The sequence below is a fragment of the Mytilus galloprovincialis genome, chromosome 9 (assembly GCF_965363235.1).
Source record: "Mytilus galloprovincialis chromosome 9, xbMytGall1.hap1.1, whole genome shotgun sequence".
In the NCBI taxonomy this organism is placed as follows: domain Eukaryota; kingdom Metazoa; phylum Mollusca; class Bivalvia; order Mytilida; family Mytilidae; genus Mytilus; species Mytilus galloprovincialis.
The window spans coordinates 63,904,795-63,925,507 of NC_134846.1; the positions used below are offsets into that span (position 1 = coordinate 63,904,795).

The 20,713-nt window shown below is 31.0% G+C and overlaps 1 protein-coding gene across 9 annotated transcripts in view; it reads right to left on the minus strand.

The window, feature by feature from the left end:
• Positions 1–20,713, minus strand: part of LOC143045609 (protein FAM13A-like) — an 80,051-nt gene that overhangs the window by 42,349 nt on the left and 16,989 nt on the right. For 4 of the 9 annotated variants that reach the window (XM_076218228.1, XM_076218226.1, XM_076218227.1 and 1 more), the window contains exons 1-3: positions 8,645–8,716; positions 1,336–1,528; positions 447–656 (exon numbers count right to left, since the gene is read on the minus strand). In XM_076218228.1, coding sequence (XP_076074343.1) covers positions 447–656; positions 1,336–1,528; positions 8,645–8,710 — 469 coding nt within the window. In that variant the 5' untranslated portion in view covers positions 8,711–8,716. Of the gene's footprint in view, positions 1–446; positions 657–1,335; positions 1,529–2,083; positions 2,189–8,644; positions 8,717–15,228; positions 15,274–20,713 lie in introns of those variants that run through there. The other 5 variants (XM_076218222.1, XM_076218225.1, XM_076218223.1 and 2 more) reach the window with 3 other exon arrangements.

The window sequence follows — 20,713 nt, forward strand, 5'->3', positions numbered from 1 at the left end:
GAATATAAAAGAGAGGGTTCTATAAGTGTCAATATGTATGTCAAAAAAGTTAAATTTTTTATGATTTACAACTATCTGAGGCTTGTGGTTTTTTTTTTTACCAAAACATGATTTACCTTAGATTTTATTTAAAATTTTTGTTTTTTTTGTTTTTTTTTTTGTTTTTTTAGGGGGTCTGTTTCTCATTCAATGCCACATATTATACATGTAAAGCTTTATATGCTTACTATTCTAAATGGGCAAGAAACTGGCTTACAATTAGTTGCTATACAAAGCCTCAATTGTCCTCAATGTAACAATCTTGAACAATACCATTACAATCTAATATCTAACTGTATTTGCATCATTGTATCTGATTAATTAAAGTGCTTTACTTTTATGGTTTTATTTATCATTACTTGTTTTATACTATATTCAGACAAGCCAGACAATCAGTAATTCTTTACCATCTTGTATACAGACAAACTGCTGGGTCCTGTTCTCAGGTACAAGCGGTATTGGTAGTTCTCTCAGGAATAGTTTCAGCACCCCGGCCACAGCTGCTATGTCTCCATCTTCTTCCAGATTAGCATCACCTCGCTGATCAAACTCTCCTCGTAACTTTTCAATAATCTTGGAACTTCCACTGACTCTAAATATACCCTCTTGATCCAAACCTAGGGCAAATAAATACACATTAGATTATACAATTCTACCAGATGTTAACTCAATAAAAAATATAGTTGGTAAGTTGTTCAATATGATTATAATGGATTGATGTTCAGTGACAAACATTTCATACATATCAGGTTGAGAACATGTTAATTTTAACATATGATCATGGACCCTGCTTTGTAGTTGACCAATGAACTGAGCTATATCTTTTCAATACTTTTTCATTAAGTATCAATCTGCTGGAAGACATCTCACCCAACTGACCCTACTTGGATATATTATTCCTTTTCCAAGCAGACCAGTCTTTGGTCTTACTTCTAAATGCTGAGTGCTAAGCAGAGAAGTAGAAAATTTCATAATGTGTTACTATCACACTCATTTGCAATTTGGGAAAATCAAATTTGGCAAAATAACAATTATTGGCAATTCATTTCTGATAATTCTTTTTTCTGTAATTTCTATTCCTTAATTTTCACAATGTGACATCACTTGAGAATTGTACAATGGGAATTGCAAAAATCATACTGATCAAAAATGATGTTGTAAATAACAAAATAATAAAAGGTATATCAACTTATCCTGTTACTGATTCAAATGCTTCTGGTAATTCTTCATGGCTTTTCTAATTATTATCCTTGATTTATACATGATTTTAGTAACTATATCCAGAAGTTTTCTTACCTTTTTCAGCAATAGTTTCACAAATTTTCATAACAGCAAAAGGCACTTTGTATTTATTTCCCTCTCTGGCTAACAAATCATCCAAATGGACACCAAAAGTTCGGTTGACATTTGAGAAAACTTTCTTTCGGGTCCCAGGACTCAACAATTTTTTCATTTTATCCATAGAACCATTTATTGGAAGACCTTTTGTCTGAAAATAAAAGAAAATAAGCACTTATGAAAAAAACAGACAAATTATATTTGATGCATCTGCAAAATCACTCATGGGATTCCATAATTCTTGTCTTGTAAAATATAATTTTTCCTACCTCATCAGATTTTTATCGATTACTTCCACAAAACAAATACACATTCTATCAAAAGATAATTTTTTATCATTATTATTGTAATGCCATAGACAGACAAGGCAGCGCTCTGAGACAATACAATACAATACAAAACCATAGAATAAAGAAATAAAATATTAATACTTATAACAGGTTATTTTGTTATACATTTTGTACAAACAATATTAACATTGTAAATACTGACTTTGAAGAAATCAACAATTTTGTTTATAACTACACAAAGTAATTTAGAAATTCAGAGGTATGTTCTGTACCTTGATAAATTTAAATTTTGTTGAATCCTTTTCTTTAAAATGTTAATATTGTTAAAGTTTGAGTTTTTACATTTTTACATGCAATTTAATTTCAGAAACTGCTAAAATTAATGCATAAATGTAATAAAAATTGTTTAAACTGACTTTTTGTTGATTAAGTATCATCTCCTTTTTAAAGTTTAGTAATTCTAACATCCTGACTTATTCTTCCTTTTAGTTCTAGTCAGTGCAACGATCTTACAAACAAATACTATGGAATTGTAACCATGTGATATTTATATATCAACTATTGCTAAATATAAACACAAAAAGTCCAGGACTACATAATATCTCTACTATATATACAAATTTGTATCCCCACAGGCAAAATGTATTAACCACAACTTCACACGTGTGGCCATATACTAGAGCATAACCATTAACTATATGACTACAGTAAACACTTCTGACCCTTATAAACATAGACAGAAATGACAGTGACCATAAACATTGACCTAACAAATGTGACTGACCTTTGGTATGGACAGTACTGACCATAAACATTGACCTTACAAATGTGATTGACCTTTGATATGGACAGTACTGACCATAAACATTGACCTTACAAATGATGATTAACCTTTTGTAATGCTCAGCATAAACTTACTACCTGTTAATATGTTTTATGTTTTTATGTTTCCATATTTGTTCTTAATCATTTTTTAATTATTAATAATCAGTATGTATGTAATCAATTCTTAAGACATAGAGAAGAAACAATTGAATTATTCCTTTCAGTAATTTGATCTGCTTTATATTGTTTTGTCTAATGTAATAACAGAACCAAGGATTTATATAACTGAGCACATGGGGTCTATATTTTGTGGTTTAGTGGTTTAGTATTTGGTTTACCCCAATGTTAATTTTGACAGCAGATCATTTTAGTCTGGTAATCTTTCCACCTACCAATACACCCACCTACTACATAACCACAATTTTCAGACAAGTAGCTGTTACTCTACATGATCACTAAATGTCAAATCCATCATTTTGGTACTGGTTCCAATGTGTATATTATGTAAAAAACTGTTGGTAAATTAAAACATTGAAATAAAAGCTTAAAGGAACAGAGGCTTACATACAATATGGACTGTGACTACTAGGAGTTGAGAATATATAAAGCATTAAAGAACACATAAGGAGACACTGCAACTAGAAAATTATTCCAATTTATTCAAATATAGAACTAATGTACAAATTAAAATACATGTTCTTACAAATATAACATATATGCATTTATAAATAGTATTTGTTTAATATACTTAGTACTAATGCAGAACAACTGCCTAGTACTTAAAATTGGCATCTAATTTATCATACCAGTAGAAAATTAATAAACATTGGAGAAACCAACAGCTGATATATGTACTCAGTTACATAATATTTTTATTACAATTATGATTGACCTTTACATGACCATAACTATGACCCTTAACATTAACCTTTAGGGTTCATTACTTTGACCATAAACATCGACCTTACAAATGATGATTGACCTACAACAATGGACAGCAAAATATTTTTTTCATTGTGATAAAGCATTACATGTATATATGAAAGAAAAAAACATTTCATACTGTTGTTTTTTTTGCTTTATCCTGAAGAAATAAGGATTACACTATCAAAGAGCAAAGGATCTATACTTTGTGGTTTTAAAACTTGATTTTACTAAGTTAACATCATTGTTAACTCAAAGTCAAAGGTCTTAATTCAATATATGTTCATATTAAGAAACAAGATTGAACCTTGAACAATTTGCATGATCATTAAACATGCAATTATTCAGTTATGTTTAGTTTCTTTGTCAATTTTCAAACAGTTCTGCAATGTTGTTCCCAAAAATTACTGGAAACTGACACAATGTAATTTTTTTTTAACACTGCTTCAGGTATATAGGAGATAACTTTATGAAATTAGTTTGTTTGGGTGTTTAAGACTAACATTCATAGGTTCAAAATGACAATTTCAGTCTGAAATTCATTAGTGTGATTGGTATAAAGCACTTTCACTGTTATGATATGGTCTTACTCCCACAAACATGCTACAATTACTTATATTACATTCCCCAGTTTATAGGTATATTACTACATTGTAAGTGTAAAGGTGCATCTATATAGGAATTAAAATAGCTTTCATCCAAAAATAGAAAGTTTGGCAGACATTACAAGCTTTATTGACTGCAAGGACTCATCTTGAGGAGTAAACCTAAATTAACCTAAAAATCACATAGTCATACCAGTGCTCAGTTTCTTTAAGTCAAATATATATCTAGTACTATATGATTACATCCCAGCTCCTTTGTTCTAACAGGGGTGATCTGAGCCGGATCACCCCTAGCAGATCACCCCAGTTTGAGTTTCTTTGTTATGCATGCTTTCCTTTGTTCTGTAACATTTTGGCGGGAATGTCAAATCCACTATAAAACTTATAATTAATTACACGGAAAAGACTATCTATCAAAATTCAAGTAGAAAAAAATCCAGTGTATATGCTGGGACTCGAACTCAAGACCTTTAGCATATCAAGCCACGACACATGCCAGTACACCAGGACGACTGGATACGAATTAATAGTAATTTGAAATACTTAAAGGAAGCAAGATATTTTTATAAGTGGGGCGAGTTGTCAGACCTTTATTCAGTGGAGTTTAAACCTTTTTCGTTAATAACATGAATAAGTGAGTTTTCAGACTGATTGTTCAATTTGATTTTATACTTTTCAAAAGTGGGGTGAGTCGGTAAACAAGAGTGGGGTGATTTTTTTATAAAGTGGCGATATAGTGTGGGCCGATTGGCAAGTGGGGCGAGTTGACATTATTTGATATCTACTCATCGTGTTTGAGGGTCATTAAGGGTATACATCATATAGTAATATATAAAGTATATTATAATGGTTGTGTGGCATTCTAAACTAGATTTTATGAATTGTAAATGGTTTTCCGTTTAATCTAAAAAAAGCTGGGATGTAAAATAGTTATCCCATTCGGACTTGGTGTGTCAGTGTTAGATCACCCTCTGGCCTCCGGCCATCGGGGTGATCTTACACTGACACACCGCGTCCTTATGGGATAACTATTAAAGACAAGGCAATGTGTCAAAACTCAAGACTCAAAAGTCTCAAATTTTGTTCACTCTTTTCTATTTACAAATGTCTCTCATAAATAGTCTTCAGTCAAGTATCAATGTGTGAATACATATTTACAATCAGTTGATTGCTTTCAATAAATGTAGATCACACTGACCTATATTAAATGCTTTACGTGATTTCTTACAAATTACTTCTCTGATATTTAAACAATGTATTTTGATAATGTCAGGTAGTCATGCTAAACACTGTTATAATAGCCTATCTACATTTGATCTGGTTCAAATTAGTTGAATCTTTTTCCTTATTTATTTGGAAAATTTAATGAATTCACTCAATGTTGCATAACCTTAAAATAACCTATACACTGCCTTGCTCAAATTTTCATGAGACGTGACTCTCAACAAGAGACCAAATGATACAGAAATTAACTATAGATCACAGTACGGCCTTCAATAATGAGTTGTTTAGTTTGTAAGTTTCTGATATTGACAGTGACCACCTACATGGTATAATCTGGTCAATCAAAACTCTGAACATGTATGAAGTATATATAGATATAACAACAATAGCCACTGACGTCACACTCATAAACATCTATATATGTATGTCAAAAGAAAAACAAATGAAGACAGCAGTCTGTACTCCCTGAAAAGATTGTTTTGTCATGTTAGTTTTATATTTAAACTGATGACAATCACGACCATGTTCTGCTGATACAGCAAAGATGTTGGACAACATAAACATTATTGTTCAAAGATAAATATAAACATCAAAAGTGAACTTACATTGTTATTGTTATTTGGAAAGTTTTATAAGTATGTTTGCTGTAAGTAGTTACATCTCTTTGTACTATACAGAAATTTGAAACACATACAGAGATGTACATGTAACATATACATGTACAAAAGAACATGCTTTAAATTGGTACTGCTATAACTAACATCACCCAAAACTAATCATTATAACCCTGGTCAATCAAGTTCACTCTTAAACTAAAGAATTCGAATTTCTAAAGGAGGTAATCAACCAAAAGAAGCTAAACTTATTAATTTTTGTTTTAAATAAAAATTAGTTGCTCTGCATTTTTTCTGATTGAATGTCCATCTCAATTTAAATTTTTTAATGATTTTTTTTTTTTATTGTTCTAGAGAAACCATTCTCAATTCATTTCCATGATATAAAAATGTTGTCTGTAAAATATTATCAAAGTATTTTGTAGACATGTCCTGATAAATGAATATTTCCAAAGGGAAGAATATGCTCACCTGAAAACTGATAAGTTTCAGTAGTTGTTTTAATATAGTGTGATCTAATTTATATTAACATATGTCCATGCTTCAGGAAGCAGATTCTTAAGATTTTCGTGTTACTTAATATGTTGGTTTTACATTTTTTTTCAAACTTCCTATCATGCTATGTCTTGACAAAATCATAGTCGAACCTCAATTTTCCTTTTCCAAAAGTGTTTATCAACAAATTGAGCAAATTGAAATATAATTGTACAGAAAAAAATATAATATTAAAAAAAACACCATATAACCTTTTTGTAATCAATTTTCTTAACAAAATAAAACAAATCTTCCACTGTTATTTGTCACTTGAAAACTGAATTACCACTTTCTGATAGGAAATAAATTGGGTTATTATATGTTTTTGGTTAATTTGATACAGCTATTAAGAAAATAACCAACGTTGGAATTCGGTCAATTTATATACAAATATACGGTGAAGGACACTATTATTACTTTTGATACTATTTTTGAAACCTTTCCAATAACACTGCATTATACGTCTTTATAGTATTATTTGTGTGAAAGCTATAAATTTAAATGCATCTGATAGTTCATCTTAACAGTTAATATGAAGTATGTAATCTTTGGCAAACTTCCATCAGCTGGTATTAATGGAGAATTTGTCAGTTGTCAAACTGTATATATATTTCCCAAAGCACTCCCTTGTAATAGTCTAAGTTTGAACTTTCAAGAACTCTTCATTTTCCATTATTTGTACTTCATGTAATCTGCTATAATGATTTCAATGAATCCTGTATTTCATCAATTAAATATCCATTTCAATTAAACTATTTCAAATTAGGTTCCATGTCAAAATCTGATTTTTCAATCACACTTGATAACTAGATTTGCTCACAATTACGATTTTATATAAATTAAGTAAATCAGAGGTTGATTAATATAAAATAACTTACTGTAGAGTAACACTTTGAAAATGTAGAGAGAAAAAACAAGTGAAACTGCGAGCTACTGCTCACTGATGATACCCCCGCCGCAAGTGGATAATATTAATAGTGTAAAAATATGCAAGTGTTCGGTAAACAGGAAGTTGTCGAGTGATGAATCTGAAAACGCATCACACGGCATAGCTGACTTATATAAATCCTGAAACCAAATTTCAGAAATCCTTGTATTGTAGTTCCTGAGAAAAATGTGACGAAAATTTTCAACTTGGCTATCATGTGTAAAATCATACAAGTGTTCGGTAAACAGGAAGTTGTCGAGTGATGAATCTGAAAACGCATCACACGGTATAGCTGACTTATATAAATCCTGAAACCAAATTTCAGAAATCCTTGTATTGTAGTTCCTGAGAAAAATGTGACGAAAATTTTCAACTTGGCTATAATGTGTAAAATCAGACAAGTGTTCGGTAAACAGGAAGTTGTCAAGTGATGAATCTGAAAACGCATCACACGGTATGGCTGACATATATAAATGTTGATACCAAATTACAGAAAGGGTGGATGTGTAGTTCCTGAGAAAAATGTGACGAAAGTTTCATGGGACGGACTGACTGACGGACGGACTGACGGACGGACTGACGGACTGATGGACGGACTGACGGACGGACTGACGGACAGACAGAGGTAAAACAGTATACCCCCCCTTTTTTAAAGCGGGGGTATAAAAAGGATTTTCCACTCAGCAAAATTGGAAATCCCATCTTATCACAACTGAAATCCAGCTCAATGATATGATAGGGAAAAGTCATATTTGGAATATAAAAATGTTTGCAAGATGTCTAACTGCATAACATTTTAAAAATGGTCAAAAAGAGTTAAAAAAAAAATTAAAAATAGCTCATCCTAGTAATTCCTGTAAAATAGAGTTTTTTATTTATTCTTTATAGAGTGTTCCAGCAGTGACAAGTTGTTTCCAGGACTTTTAATGAATATGAAGACGATTTAGTATTTCTAAAATATCTATCATAGAATATTAGTAAAAGTTGCAATTTTTTAGTGATGATGCATCTAAAAATTTTAACCTTATTTTTAATCACACCCTTGAACACTGGTTCAGCTGGCAGAAAAAAAATAATTTTATACAATAATACATGATAGCTAAAACAATTATTCTTTATAGCTGATTGATCAAGAACACAGATCCTATCGTATATGTCTATATGTTGGACTGATTGCCAGTGTTTCATTAATGTATTTTAAATAACTATTTTTCATTTCAGTTGACTTACTAACAAAATTGAAATGTATATTAACATAGTAAAAATCTTAATAGTAAAGATACTTATATCAGAACTCATTGAAAATAATTAAATTATACAGACCCTTGTCATATGTTTACGATCCCTAACAGAATTCCATTTCATTTTCATTTGTCCCATGAACATCATGCAGTAAAAACAATGGTAAAATGTGGGTGGGAAAGGTATGCACAAGGTCCCAAGTCATAAAGTAAACAAAACATGGTCATAAACATTTCATTACAAATATATACATGTAAATAAAATCTTAAAAGTGCATGGATTGTAAATTATTTGAAGTACATTTTATTTGTTTACTATGTATGATTAACTGCTTATGTGGTGTACTGAATATAAATATTACAATAAGGCATTAGAAATGATACAGATTTGTACTGTTAGGACATAAATCTAATTTTTCCTTCCAGCATGTCTGGTTTTTGATATTTATATGTGTAGTTCTATACTTTTTTCTTTAAGACAAGCACTTTTGTTAGAATTAGGATAAGAGGGAAACCTTTATTGTTTCTGTAAGTAACTGCATGACAAAGCCTTACTCTAGAACTAAAACCTGCCACATTTTGTTCAGTGTAAACTGGCAAAAGCACTCAGCCTGGCACCTATGTTAATATATATTCTTATTTAGAACAGAGAATGGAAAGAGGGATAACAACCAGACCAAAGAGCAGAAAACAGACCAAGGCCATCAAAAAGAGAAAATTCCTCACCTAGAGGCTGATTTCAAATGGTATACTAGCTCAGCAAAATGGACACCACTTAACTCTGAAACATACAAATGAACCAAAGTGTTTGCTTTAACTTTTCTTCATTTGGAAGTAACAGATACAATGATTGTGTTTTCACATTGTAACATTATTACTTTTAGAGTATTGACTAAGTTCAATGTTTACAGGTATTTTAGAGATTCAAATCTGCATGACTGATGCTTTAGACCTAACAGTAATCATTAGTAAAACATTTAAGTATTGAATCGATTCCAAGCAAATATCTAAATAGCCATTACTTCCTGTATCTTACTTTTACATCTTTGTCAGACTTTTACTTTTGCATGTCTGAAATAATATTTGTGGATATTCATTTCTTAATTGCAATCAATTGTTTAATTGGCAATCCATAATATCTTATGTCACAATTATATTCCAACTAGAAACATCAACAGGAAATGAACTATTTCTATCTATCTGATGAAACAGGAATGACTTAGGTTAAATTTTCAAAACTTTACATATCTATGACTCAATAAGCAAAAATATCTGAATCAGTATCTAACATGTGAAAAAATAATCCATTACCAATTTACAGTATTTTGATGTGGTAATTGAAATTAAACCTTTAAAAGCAAATAAGACAAAACAATAAATTCTTTTAACTTCAAGTATTATAAGTATATAGATCTGATAATAGCATATAACTATTCATAATTTTTTTTAGAATCATTCTTTTTTATGCATAGATGCATAATGTACATTATCAAATAATGCATCTATAAATAGACATCTTAGCTAAATTCAAACTTGATTTACCTTGAGTAAAGCATTACAAAAGCTATTGTATTGAACCAAAACACATTTTAAATCAAAAATAATAAATAAAAGGTACATTATGAATGCCATGAGAAACTGAAGATTTCTAAGTTTATCAATAGCTGATTTCCAATTTCATTGCTCAGGAGTAGTTTTAAATCAGCAATGGCTATGTTAAAACTTGAAGGACAACCCAACAACAAAATAAAACAAATTCGCTCATAATGTCAATAAGGTCAATACAGACTGAAGTCTCTTAAATAGTTAAATTAAATTACTCATAGAAGTACAAAGGCTTTATATATACTACAGACGTATGATTTTTCAATAGGGGGAAATAGCAAGATTTCATTTGATTAAATAGTACAATAAGTAATACAAAATGTTATTAAATATTGAAAATTCTGTGAAGTTGTGAAAGATTTACTACTCGATCAATTTTTTTCTTGCTATAGAACAGATATAGATGTATAAATATCCTAGCTGTAATTACCATTCATGGTATACTGATGTCAGCAATAGCTATATTCATTTCATATCAAAATTAAAAACACATTTTTAATTGATAAAAATATAAGACACTATTGTTTCTTCCTGTATTAGCTAGATTCATGTTCCTTCAAATTTACTAAGGTTATTTTCTTGTTTAATTTATTTTTTAAGAGAAACAATGTCAGTTTAACCCAATAAATGTCAGATCATGTCACTTCATTAGCTATCTATATATAAGAAGTATCCTTTTCATCAACTTTCTTTTATAATTGGACCAAGAAGCCAATGATTTCCTTATTAAGTAGAATATTGATTAATAGTTAATGTTTAATATTGAGAATTGGGTCAGAACATCCAATAGAGAATTGTGCTATAACTTATTCTCCAGAACAAAATAAATCAGCTTATACAACGCTAATTTGTGACTTGAAAGGGAAGTTTCAGGTTTATTGGTAAATTTATAAGCATGAGGAATTACGAAAAGTACAAGTCACCTCCAATGAACAATAAATATTATAGTTATGGTGGGAAATAAATATGTAATTACACTGTGGTATAAAAGTGTACTATACTTTGTCAACCTTTATATTTAATCAAGTTATTGAACAGATGAAGTACAACATGGTTACCACAGTCACAATAGGTTTGAAAAAAAGTCTTGTAAAGTAGATCAAAACAATTTTTTTTAAGAACACTACTACATGTATCAGGAATTTCTTCTGCAATCCATCTTTTACATATCTGTTTCTGTTACAAATGATGATGTATTGTTTTATATGTACATGTATTGCTGCCCATCAATGGCTCTTGGTTGGAATAATAAATATTCTTAATCTATTATTCATAAGAGGCCTTGCATACATTATAAGGCACATTTGGGTTGAGATCACATAAAAGTAGTCTTTCTTCAAGATTTATAAATGAAAACTTTTGTTGTTTCTTTAGTTTCAAATGCAATTTCATGAAAATCTGTCTGTACTAAATTATTAAGGTAATCATATCAATTAATGATTTGATGTTAAAATAAACATAAATTAGTATACAGCTAAATTAATTATTGAGTCCCATCTTGAATACAACATAGGAATCTTTTAAAGTCTATAGATATACAACTCGTCTAAACATCAACCCAACAATGTTAGATATGTAAATTTGCTTTCGCAAATTTTTGTTCTTCTCTCGCCGTGATTCGAACCCATGCAACTCACTGGGGTAAATGTGATCTTCGTAACTGCAGTTACATATATCCAAAGATGGCGGAGGATATTTCTAGTCAATATTTCTTTTATCAATTGTGTAATAATCCTGTATTATTTTACGGTAGTTCTTGTCTTATCTAAAGTATTAATAAGTTTGAAACTTAAATACAAAGCCTCTTTTCATAGTTCAACCGCTAAATGGAGAAATTATCATTTCAAAAAATCCCGAGGATATGGGTAACTGTATAAGCTGATAACCGTAACTGTAACAAATATTTAGAGAAGGATATCCGTAACTGTTGAATTGTGTTTCTGCTTCATTCATTATCCTTGATTTAATAATTCGGACAATCATTTATTTCTGAAATAAAACTGTCATAAATTCGTCAAAATATATGAAATCATCGGGATAAAAAATAATATGCCTACAATGTTATAACGACATTAGAAAAAAAAACCACTGTTTAAGACTTCTTCTCCCTTAATCCTTTGGATGTTGGATGTGTTATAACTGATAAATTAGTTATAGATCCATGATTTTTTAATAGTTTTTATTTTGCTTTGAACTAGCTTCTAGTACTTGCGATTACTCACAGATCTTTGTTTAGAGTCTGTTTGTTTTTTTGATGTACAAGTACCCTCCCACGTTCGCTTTTTTTGTGTAAAAAATATATTTATTTGCATTCACATGATGACTTAGAAGCTTTTTCAACTGTTTTTTAGTCTGCTCTTATGTTGTTCCGTTACACCACTGTCACAGGTTAGGGGGGGATTGGACACCAGGTAACATGTTTATCGTCGCCACATCCTGTATTTGACTAGGCCTGACACAAATTAGAAGCCTGCAATTCAGTGGTTGTGTTTTTCGTTTTTTTTTTTTTTTTTTTTTTTTTTTGCCCAAAAATAAGGCCATTAGTTTACTTGTTTGAATTGTGTTACATTTGTCCTTTCGGGGCCTTTTATAGCAGACTATGTGGTATGAGCATTAAGGAGGGTCTCTTTACACTCGTACCACATTATTTTTTTATTATATATATGTTCAGGACGAGAAAAAATATAGATACAGTAGGTAAGTCTTGCATCAGAGGCCGTCCTGGATGAAGGTCGAAAAAAATTGGACTGCCACGGGAATGGCAGATTGGATAGGGACAAAAGTTTGTCTTTGTCACATGCCGTTTATGGACCCCAAGGAGTTGTTACAAGGATTATTTACGTGCAAAAAAGCACAGAATTCTCTCTAAACGAGGTATCTGATTGAAAAAAGGTTCCCATTCTGACCGAACATGGATGCGTACTTGTGCATCCCGGACAGCAAAACGGACGCCCCACTTTGGCCATTGTTTAGGGGTATGCAGACCAATGGAGACCATTTTTCCAATACCGTGAAATTTGGTGTTTATATACTTGTTGTTTATCATCTGATCCGACTCATACAAGGTATGGGCTTAGCTAGATATAGAACCAGCTTTAATCTACCAGTTTTTTACATTAGGAAATGCTTGTGCCAAATCAAGAATATGACAGTTGTTATAAATTTGTTTGGTGTGTTAGAGATTTTGATATTTTGTTTTGTTTAAGGACTGTCCGTTCTCAATTTTACTTATATTTCATCTCTTAAAAGCTACCAAATTTCTGCCCTCTATCTCACTTTTCATGCTACTGACTCTATAGTTACCATTAAAATGTTTAATCCCGCCGCAAATGTTTGAATCTGTCCTTAGGCAGGAATCTGATGTACAATAGTTGTCGTTTGTTTATGTAATTTATACGTGTTTCTCGTTTTTTTTTTATATATAGATTCGACCGTTGGTTTCCAGTTTGAATGGTTTTACACAAGTAATTTCGGGCCCTTTATAGCTTGTTGTTCGGTGAGAGCCAAGGCTCTGTGTTGAAGGCCGTACATTGACCTATAATGGTTTACTTTTTTAAATTGTTAATTGGATGGAGAGTTGTCTCATTGGCACTCACACCACATCTTCCTATATTTATACAGAAATATAGAATTGGAAGTCTGTTCAATATTTTCACATTTATAATTTTAAGTCTTCGAAGAACATTTCTGATTAAAATATATTACACTTTTAATTACCAGAGACATTTATTTCATACCAAACATGATTGAATTGTTTAGAAATAAAATCAGTTACGGATATCAATATTTCAAGTTACGGATATCATTAAAAATTTATTTACTTCAGTTACCCATATCAACACGATATTTTAGATGGCTGTTTTCTCCATTTAGCGGTCAAATTATGAATAAAACACTTAGTATTTCAGTTTCAAATTTAGTTATACGTTACAAAAGACACGAAATACCAAAGAACAATACATTACTATTACAAAATTGACAAAAGAAATATTGACCAGAAACATCCTCCGCCATCTTTGGATATACGTAACTGCAGTTACGGAGATCACATATACCCCAGTGGCAACTGAGATATCGTGACACCAAATCGCCTGCACTGTAGCCGTCCTGCTAGACCACTTGACCACTAGGGCTTCATAAAAATGAAGCTTTCACAGGCCAGGTGTTACCTTTCCACGTCAGTTTTAATCTAGCATCGTACTACAGTACCTCATATATAAGGCATGGAGATGTACACAGCCATGTATCACCACCACTGCTGGTGATCCGATGGATAAATCTGTTATAGAGTTGTTACTGGCTCAGACCTACTTATAGATATAGATATACATATATACTATTACATAACAAGAAGTTGTCAAATTGACAACAACTTGTGAAAGCAATTAAGGGAAATAACTCCTGAATGACCCCAGTTTTGTCACAGAAACAACTTATCTAGATAACATTGGTTAAAATGTTATAAAGTCATTGCACAGAATTAAAATAGTTTATTTTTTCCAATAAATCAAGAACCATAACTCCTGAGCAGCTAAAGTGAAAATTGAAAAGGAAACAACTGGAGCAGCCTGCTGAATGACAATCCACATACTTGCCAATTGGATAATACAACCCTCAAATCAATACCAGATTTCTGTCAAAAATCCTTGTTGAAAAAGGATATATGAACTGGCTACATTTCTTTTTTATTGTGTGACTGTGTAATGAAATAATAGTAAAACGATTGTAAATGTGAATGTCATGTTTGCCAATCAAGGGCTCTTAATTGAAATAATAAAAATCTCAATTCTCATACCTTGATTTACACCATTCAAAATAACTATTTTAAACAGAATTTACTGAATGAAATTAATGACAAAATTTCAATGATATATGTTAACCAGCTACATAAGAAAGTATATCCCATAAAAGATATAAAAGATAAACTCCCACCTTTAATTATGATTGAATTGCTATCAAAATGTCACAGACAATTCTATGAGATTAAAGAAATCAATAAAAAGCAATTGCATTCCAATTAAAATAGTGAATAGCATAAAATCAGAAGTATTTTGTACTTACAGCCCATTTTTCATGAGCTTTTTCCGGCATCTTGCTGTTCCTGTTGGTCAACACAAGTAACTAGTCATACATAATACATACAGAGTTCTGAGTCATAAAAAACTATTCATGTGACTATTTCAAACATATGCTCTGACCGATTTTTTCCCCTACCTTCAAACCATATATAGCATTTGAAATCATATAAAGCTTAGGTCAAACAAGTAATTTACTGTACTTCTGTGACATTCTAAAAATAAGATTGGAATTTTCAACAAACTGTCAATCATTTTGAAACCAGGAACTGTGAACCCTGTTACACTGAACAATTAAATACCTAATAAGCATATTCATCAGACCGAATGTCAAAACTTCTGTGTGTTGAATATTTTCAAGGCCAAATTTAATCAGAAAGATACCTAAGGGATATTCAAACTGATAAGTCACAGACAAACAGACAAAAAACTGTCAATAAACCACAACATAAAAAACCTAAAGATTGAGCAACAAGCAACAAACCAAAAACCATATTCATAAACTTGTACATATATAAATATGAATATTTTACATAAACTGTTATCACAGAGATATGTCTCGCCTTTTTGTAATTTTGATTATGCAAATGTTAAAATCTAAATAGCAATACTCTAACATCTTACACAAGTTATGCAAATATTCAAAGTCAATGAACCATGACTGAGTTATATGGCTCAACAATCTCCATGTAAATGAAATGTGCCAATGCTAATACAACTGCATACCAAATACTATTGACTTATTATAAGTCGTTCCCAAATCTAAATACAAACATCAACTTGTAAACTATGTAAAAGTTTCAAAGTCAATGAACCATGAAGAGGGGGTGGGGTGGGGCTATATAATCTCCATGGAAACAATTATTGCCAATAAATTTGAATACCAAATATCATTGACTTAACATAAGCAGTTCATCTTAAACTGATCTAATCACAAACTTATACATGTAAACTAAGATAAGTTTCAAAGTCAATAGACTGTGACTGAGGGGCATGACCAAATATTCTCCATGGAAATGAAATGCGCCAAAGCTTATACAACTGAATAATGTTCCCCTTGAACTGACCTAATCACAAACTAATACATTAAAACTTAGAAAAATTTTTCAAAGTCAATAGACCATGACTAAGGGGGCAGAGCCAAATTATCTCCATGGAAACAAGATATGCCAATGCTTATACAATGCATACCAAATATCATTGACCTACCACTTGTGGTTCCCCATAAACTGACCTAATCGCACACTAATACATGTAAAATAAGCCAAAGTTTTGAAGTCAATAGACCGTCACTGAGGGGCAGGGCCAAATAATCTCCATGGAAATGAGATGTGCCAATGCTTATGCAACTGTATACCAAATATTATTGACCTACCACTTGCCATTTACCATAAATTACACCTAATCACAAACTAATACATTGTTGACGCCGTTGCTTTTTGACTCCATCAAGACAAGACAAAAACAACAAACCTGAAATTTTTTTTTAATTTACTATGGTAACATCAGTAACTATATCAAGGCTTGAAAGAACCTAATTCAATATATGTAAAACATTATTAGCTTCTCCTTCCCATATGAATATAACCAGGTGCTCAGCAGGGCAAAGCTTTATACAACCGCAGAAGTCAAACCCTGAACAGTTGGGGCAAGTATGGAAACAACATTCAAGCTTGATACAGATCTGAATTTGGATTGTGATTAAATAGTTGACACAAAATAGGTTTCTGACACAGAACTTTAACTTAAAAACTTTTAAATTAGACATTTACCTATTATGGTCCAATATCCAAAATCAAAATACATGGTTTGATTCAGCATACCAAAGAACCCCAAGAATTAAATTTTTGAAGAAATCAAATAAAAAAGTTTAATTTTGAACCCTTTAGACCTCAATGCTGACCAATGTGATAACTGGGCCCAAATATCAAAAATCTTAATACATATGGTTAGATTCAGCATATCAAAGAACCCCATACATTCAATTTTTGTTGAAATCAAACAAAGTTTAATTTTTTACCTCAATTTGGACTTACTTGAAAACTGCGCTCATAATCAAAAATCTAAGTACATGTTAAGATTCAACATACCAAAGAACCCCAAGAATTCAATTTTTGTTAAAATTAAACTAAATTTAATTTTGGACACTTTGGACCTTAATGTAGACCAATTTGAAAAAGGGACCAAATATTAAGATTCTATACACGGTTAGATTCGGCATATCAAGAAACCCCAATAATTCAATTTTTGATGAAATCAAACAAAGTTCAATTTTGGACCCTTTGGGCCCCTTATTCCTAAACTGTTGGGACCAAAACTCCCAAAATCAAACCCAACCTTCCTTTTGTGGTTATTAACCTGTGTTTAAATGTCATAGATTTCTATTCACTTATAATAAAGTTATTGTGCAAAACCCAAGAAAAATGCTTATTTGGCCTCTTTATAGCCCTAATTCCTGGAATGGACCCAATAAAACTCCCAAAATCAATCCAAACTTCCCTTTTGTGGTCATAAACCTTGTGTTAAAATTTCATAGATTTCTATTAACTTATACTAAAGTTATTGTTTGAAAACCAAGAAAAATGCTTATTTGGACCCTTTTAGGGCCCCTAATTCCTTAACTGTTCTGACAGAAACTCCAAAAATCCATCCTAACCTTCCTGTTGTGGTCATTAACTTGTGTTTAAATTTCATAGATTTCTATTTACCTATAATTAAGTCATTGTCCGAAAACCAAGAAAAATGCTTATTTGGCCCCTTTTTTGGCCCCTAATTCCCAAACTATTGGGACCACAACCACCAAAATCAAACCCAACCTTCCTTTATTGGTATTGAACCTTCTGTTAAAAATTTATAGAGATCCATTTACTTAAACTGAAGTTATTGTCCGGAAACTAAATGCATCTTCGGACAACAACGACGACAACATCATATATTTTGTTTGCAGTTGTATAAAAAATTTGTTTGTGGTCGTATAAAAAGAATGAAGTGTGGTATGATTGTCAATGAGACAACTATCAATCAAAGTTCAGAAGGTTTATGGGTGAAATTTTGATTTACAACAATTTCATAAATTTGGTCTTTTTCAATAGTTATAATGTATAATTCATCATAAAGTGTGATAATTTTTATGATACAAGATTGGAAAAAAACAAATGTGTTATCTGAACTAGCTTTGAAAAATATTACTTTATCTTGTTACTAGGAGTAGAAATTCTTATATTCATATAAAGTACATTTTTTGTACTAGTGGAATTGCCATTACTGAGACAAGTACAAGGATAACTATTAGAGATATTATCAATACAATTTTACATCAACCTTTAATAAACACAGATGTACGGTGGAATATTTAAAATATTATTTTTTAAGACAAGTATATATCTGCTTCAAAAACTAACTAAGCAATAATTGTTTCATTGAGAAAAAAAATAAACTACCACTTAATTTGCAATCAGTAAGTGTTTGTTAGTTGGTTCGATCAAATCATTAATTTCAAAACAGCAGTACAAAATCAAATAAATGTCTGACTTATTTGCAGCTGTTAACATGGTTAAGTGACTTTTTTATCAACAGAAAACTTGTTTTCATCAGGTTCCCAATATTCCAGTCTATTTAACAACCTGTACCTGTTGCCTATCAGATGAATGTTTATGACATGATTTTTATGTATATGCACATTCTGTTATACCAATCATCTATTAAGTGCAAGGTTAAATCTCACTTTAGAAAATGAATCTATTTCTAGTATGCTTTTAAAGACTGATGAGAACAATTTGACACCTTTCTATTGTAATTATATTATACAGAAAACAATCTATGTTTGTTTCAACCAGCTGATTCTGGTTTCGATTGAGAAATAATGATGTAAGCAAAAAAAATAATAATTATTTGAATTAGTGCCATGGCAAGCAAGCCAGCTTAACAAAACCAAATGATTTCAATGTTCCTTTCAATCCTTTTTTTTAAATAAAATAGCTGAACCATCCTCAAATTGAAGTCACCATTGTTTAAAATTAAAACTTAACTATGAAACAGGAACAATTCAAAAACACAACATCAAATATATTTTAAATTAGGGTACCTCAGAATCAGCCCTGTAAAATATGAAATTCGGAAAATCAATAAAAAGTTTCCATAATATCCGGATGGACAGATGGACAACAGTATACCATAATACATCACGTAAAAGGGCGTATAAAAATTCAAAATCATTTTAGTGTTACCATATATATGTGTACAAAATCAGAAAATTACAAAACTAGGTATATCTGTCAATTTATTATCATTGTTGCACAGTTTGACCCAGAATGTTTATGTAGATATTCAGTACATCAAAAACTAAGTATATTTCTTAGGGCACTACATGTATTAGAAAATTTAAATAGGAAAGCTTGATAGTTGATTTTTTGAAATTTTTAATCATGTCAAACTTTTTTCAAGGCTCCCCATTTAAAATATGCAGCATCATGGAAGTGACATTGAGAATGGAAAAGTGCCTTTTTTACTTGGTCACTCACATAGACAAGAGGCTCTCAAGAGCCTGAATCGCTCACCTGGTAAACAATGCCTTATTGAACATATTGAACCATGCCAGGCAAACATGTACAGCTAACAATTCTTCAATATTACAAATATATATGACTTACTGTTTATAAATAAAGAAAATGAGACCAAAACACAAACACTTAAAACTTAGCAATGGACTGTGAAAATGAGGTCAAGTTCAAATAAAACCTGCGTAACCGACATATAGATCATAAAATATTTTCATACACCAAATATAGTTGACCTAATGCATAAAGTATTAAAAAAATAGACCAAAATAGAAAATAAAACACAAACTTTATTTTATACACCCTACTGATCATTCAGTTGAAGTTTGGTTGAATTTGGTTGAGTAGTTTTAGAGAAGAAGATTTTTTAAAGTTAGCAAATATGATGAACAAATTGTGAAAAAATTGTCATTAAAGGACAATAACCCCTTAAGGGGTCAATTGACAATTTTGGTCATATTTAACTTATTTGTAGATCTTACTTTGCTGATCATTTTTGCTGTTTACAGTTTATCTTTATCTATAATGATATTCAAGATAATGACCAAAAACTGCAAAATTTCCTTAAAATTACCAATTAAGTGGCAGCAACCCAACAATGGTTTGTTTGATTCGTCTGAAAATTTCAGGGCTGATAGATCTTGACCTAATGAACATTTTTACTCCATGTCAAATTTGCTCTAAATGCTTTCGTTTTTGAGATATAAGCCAAAAACTGCATTTGACCCCTATGTTCTATTTAAAGTAAGGGCGGCCATGTTTTTTGACGGATCAAAAATCGAAGCACACACTTTGTGCAGGATAATCTAAGGAACTATCATGCTAAGTTTCATCCAAATCCATTCAGTAGTTTCAGAGGAGAAGATTTTTTAAAGTTAGCAAATATGATGAACAAATTGTGAAAAATTGTCATTA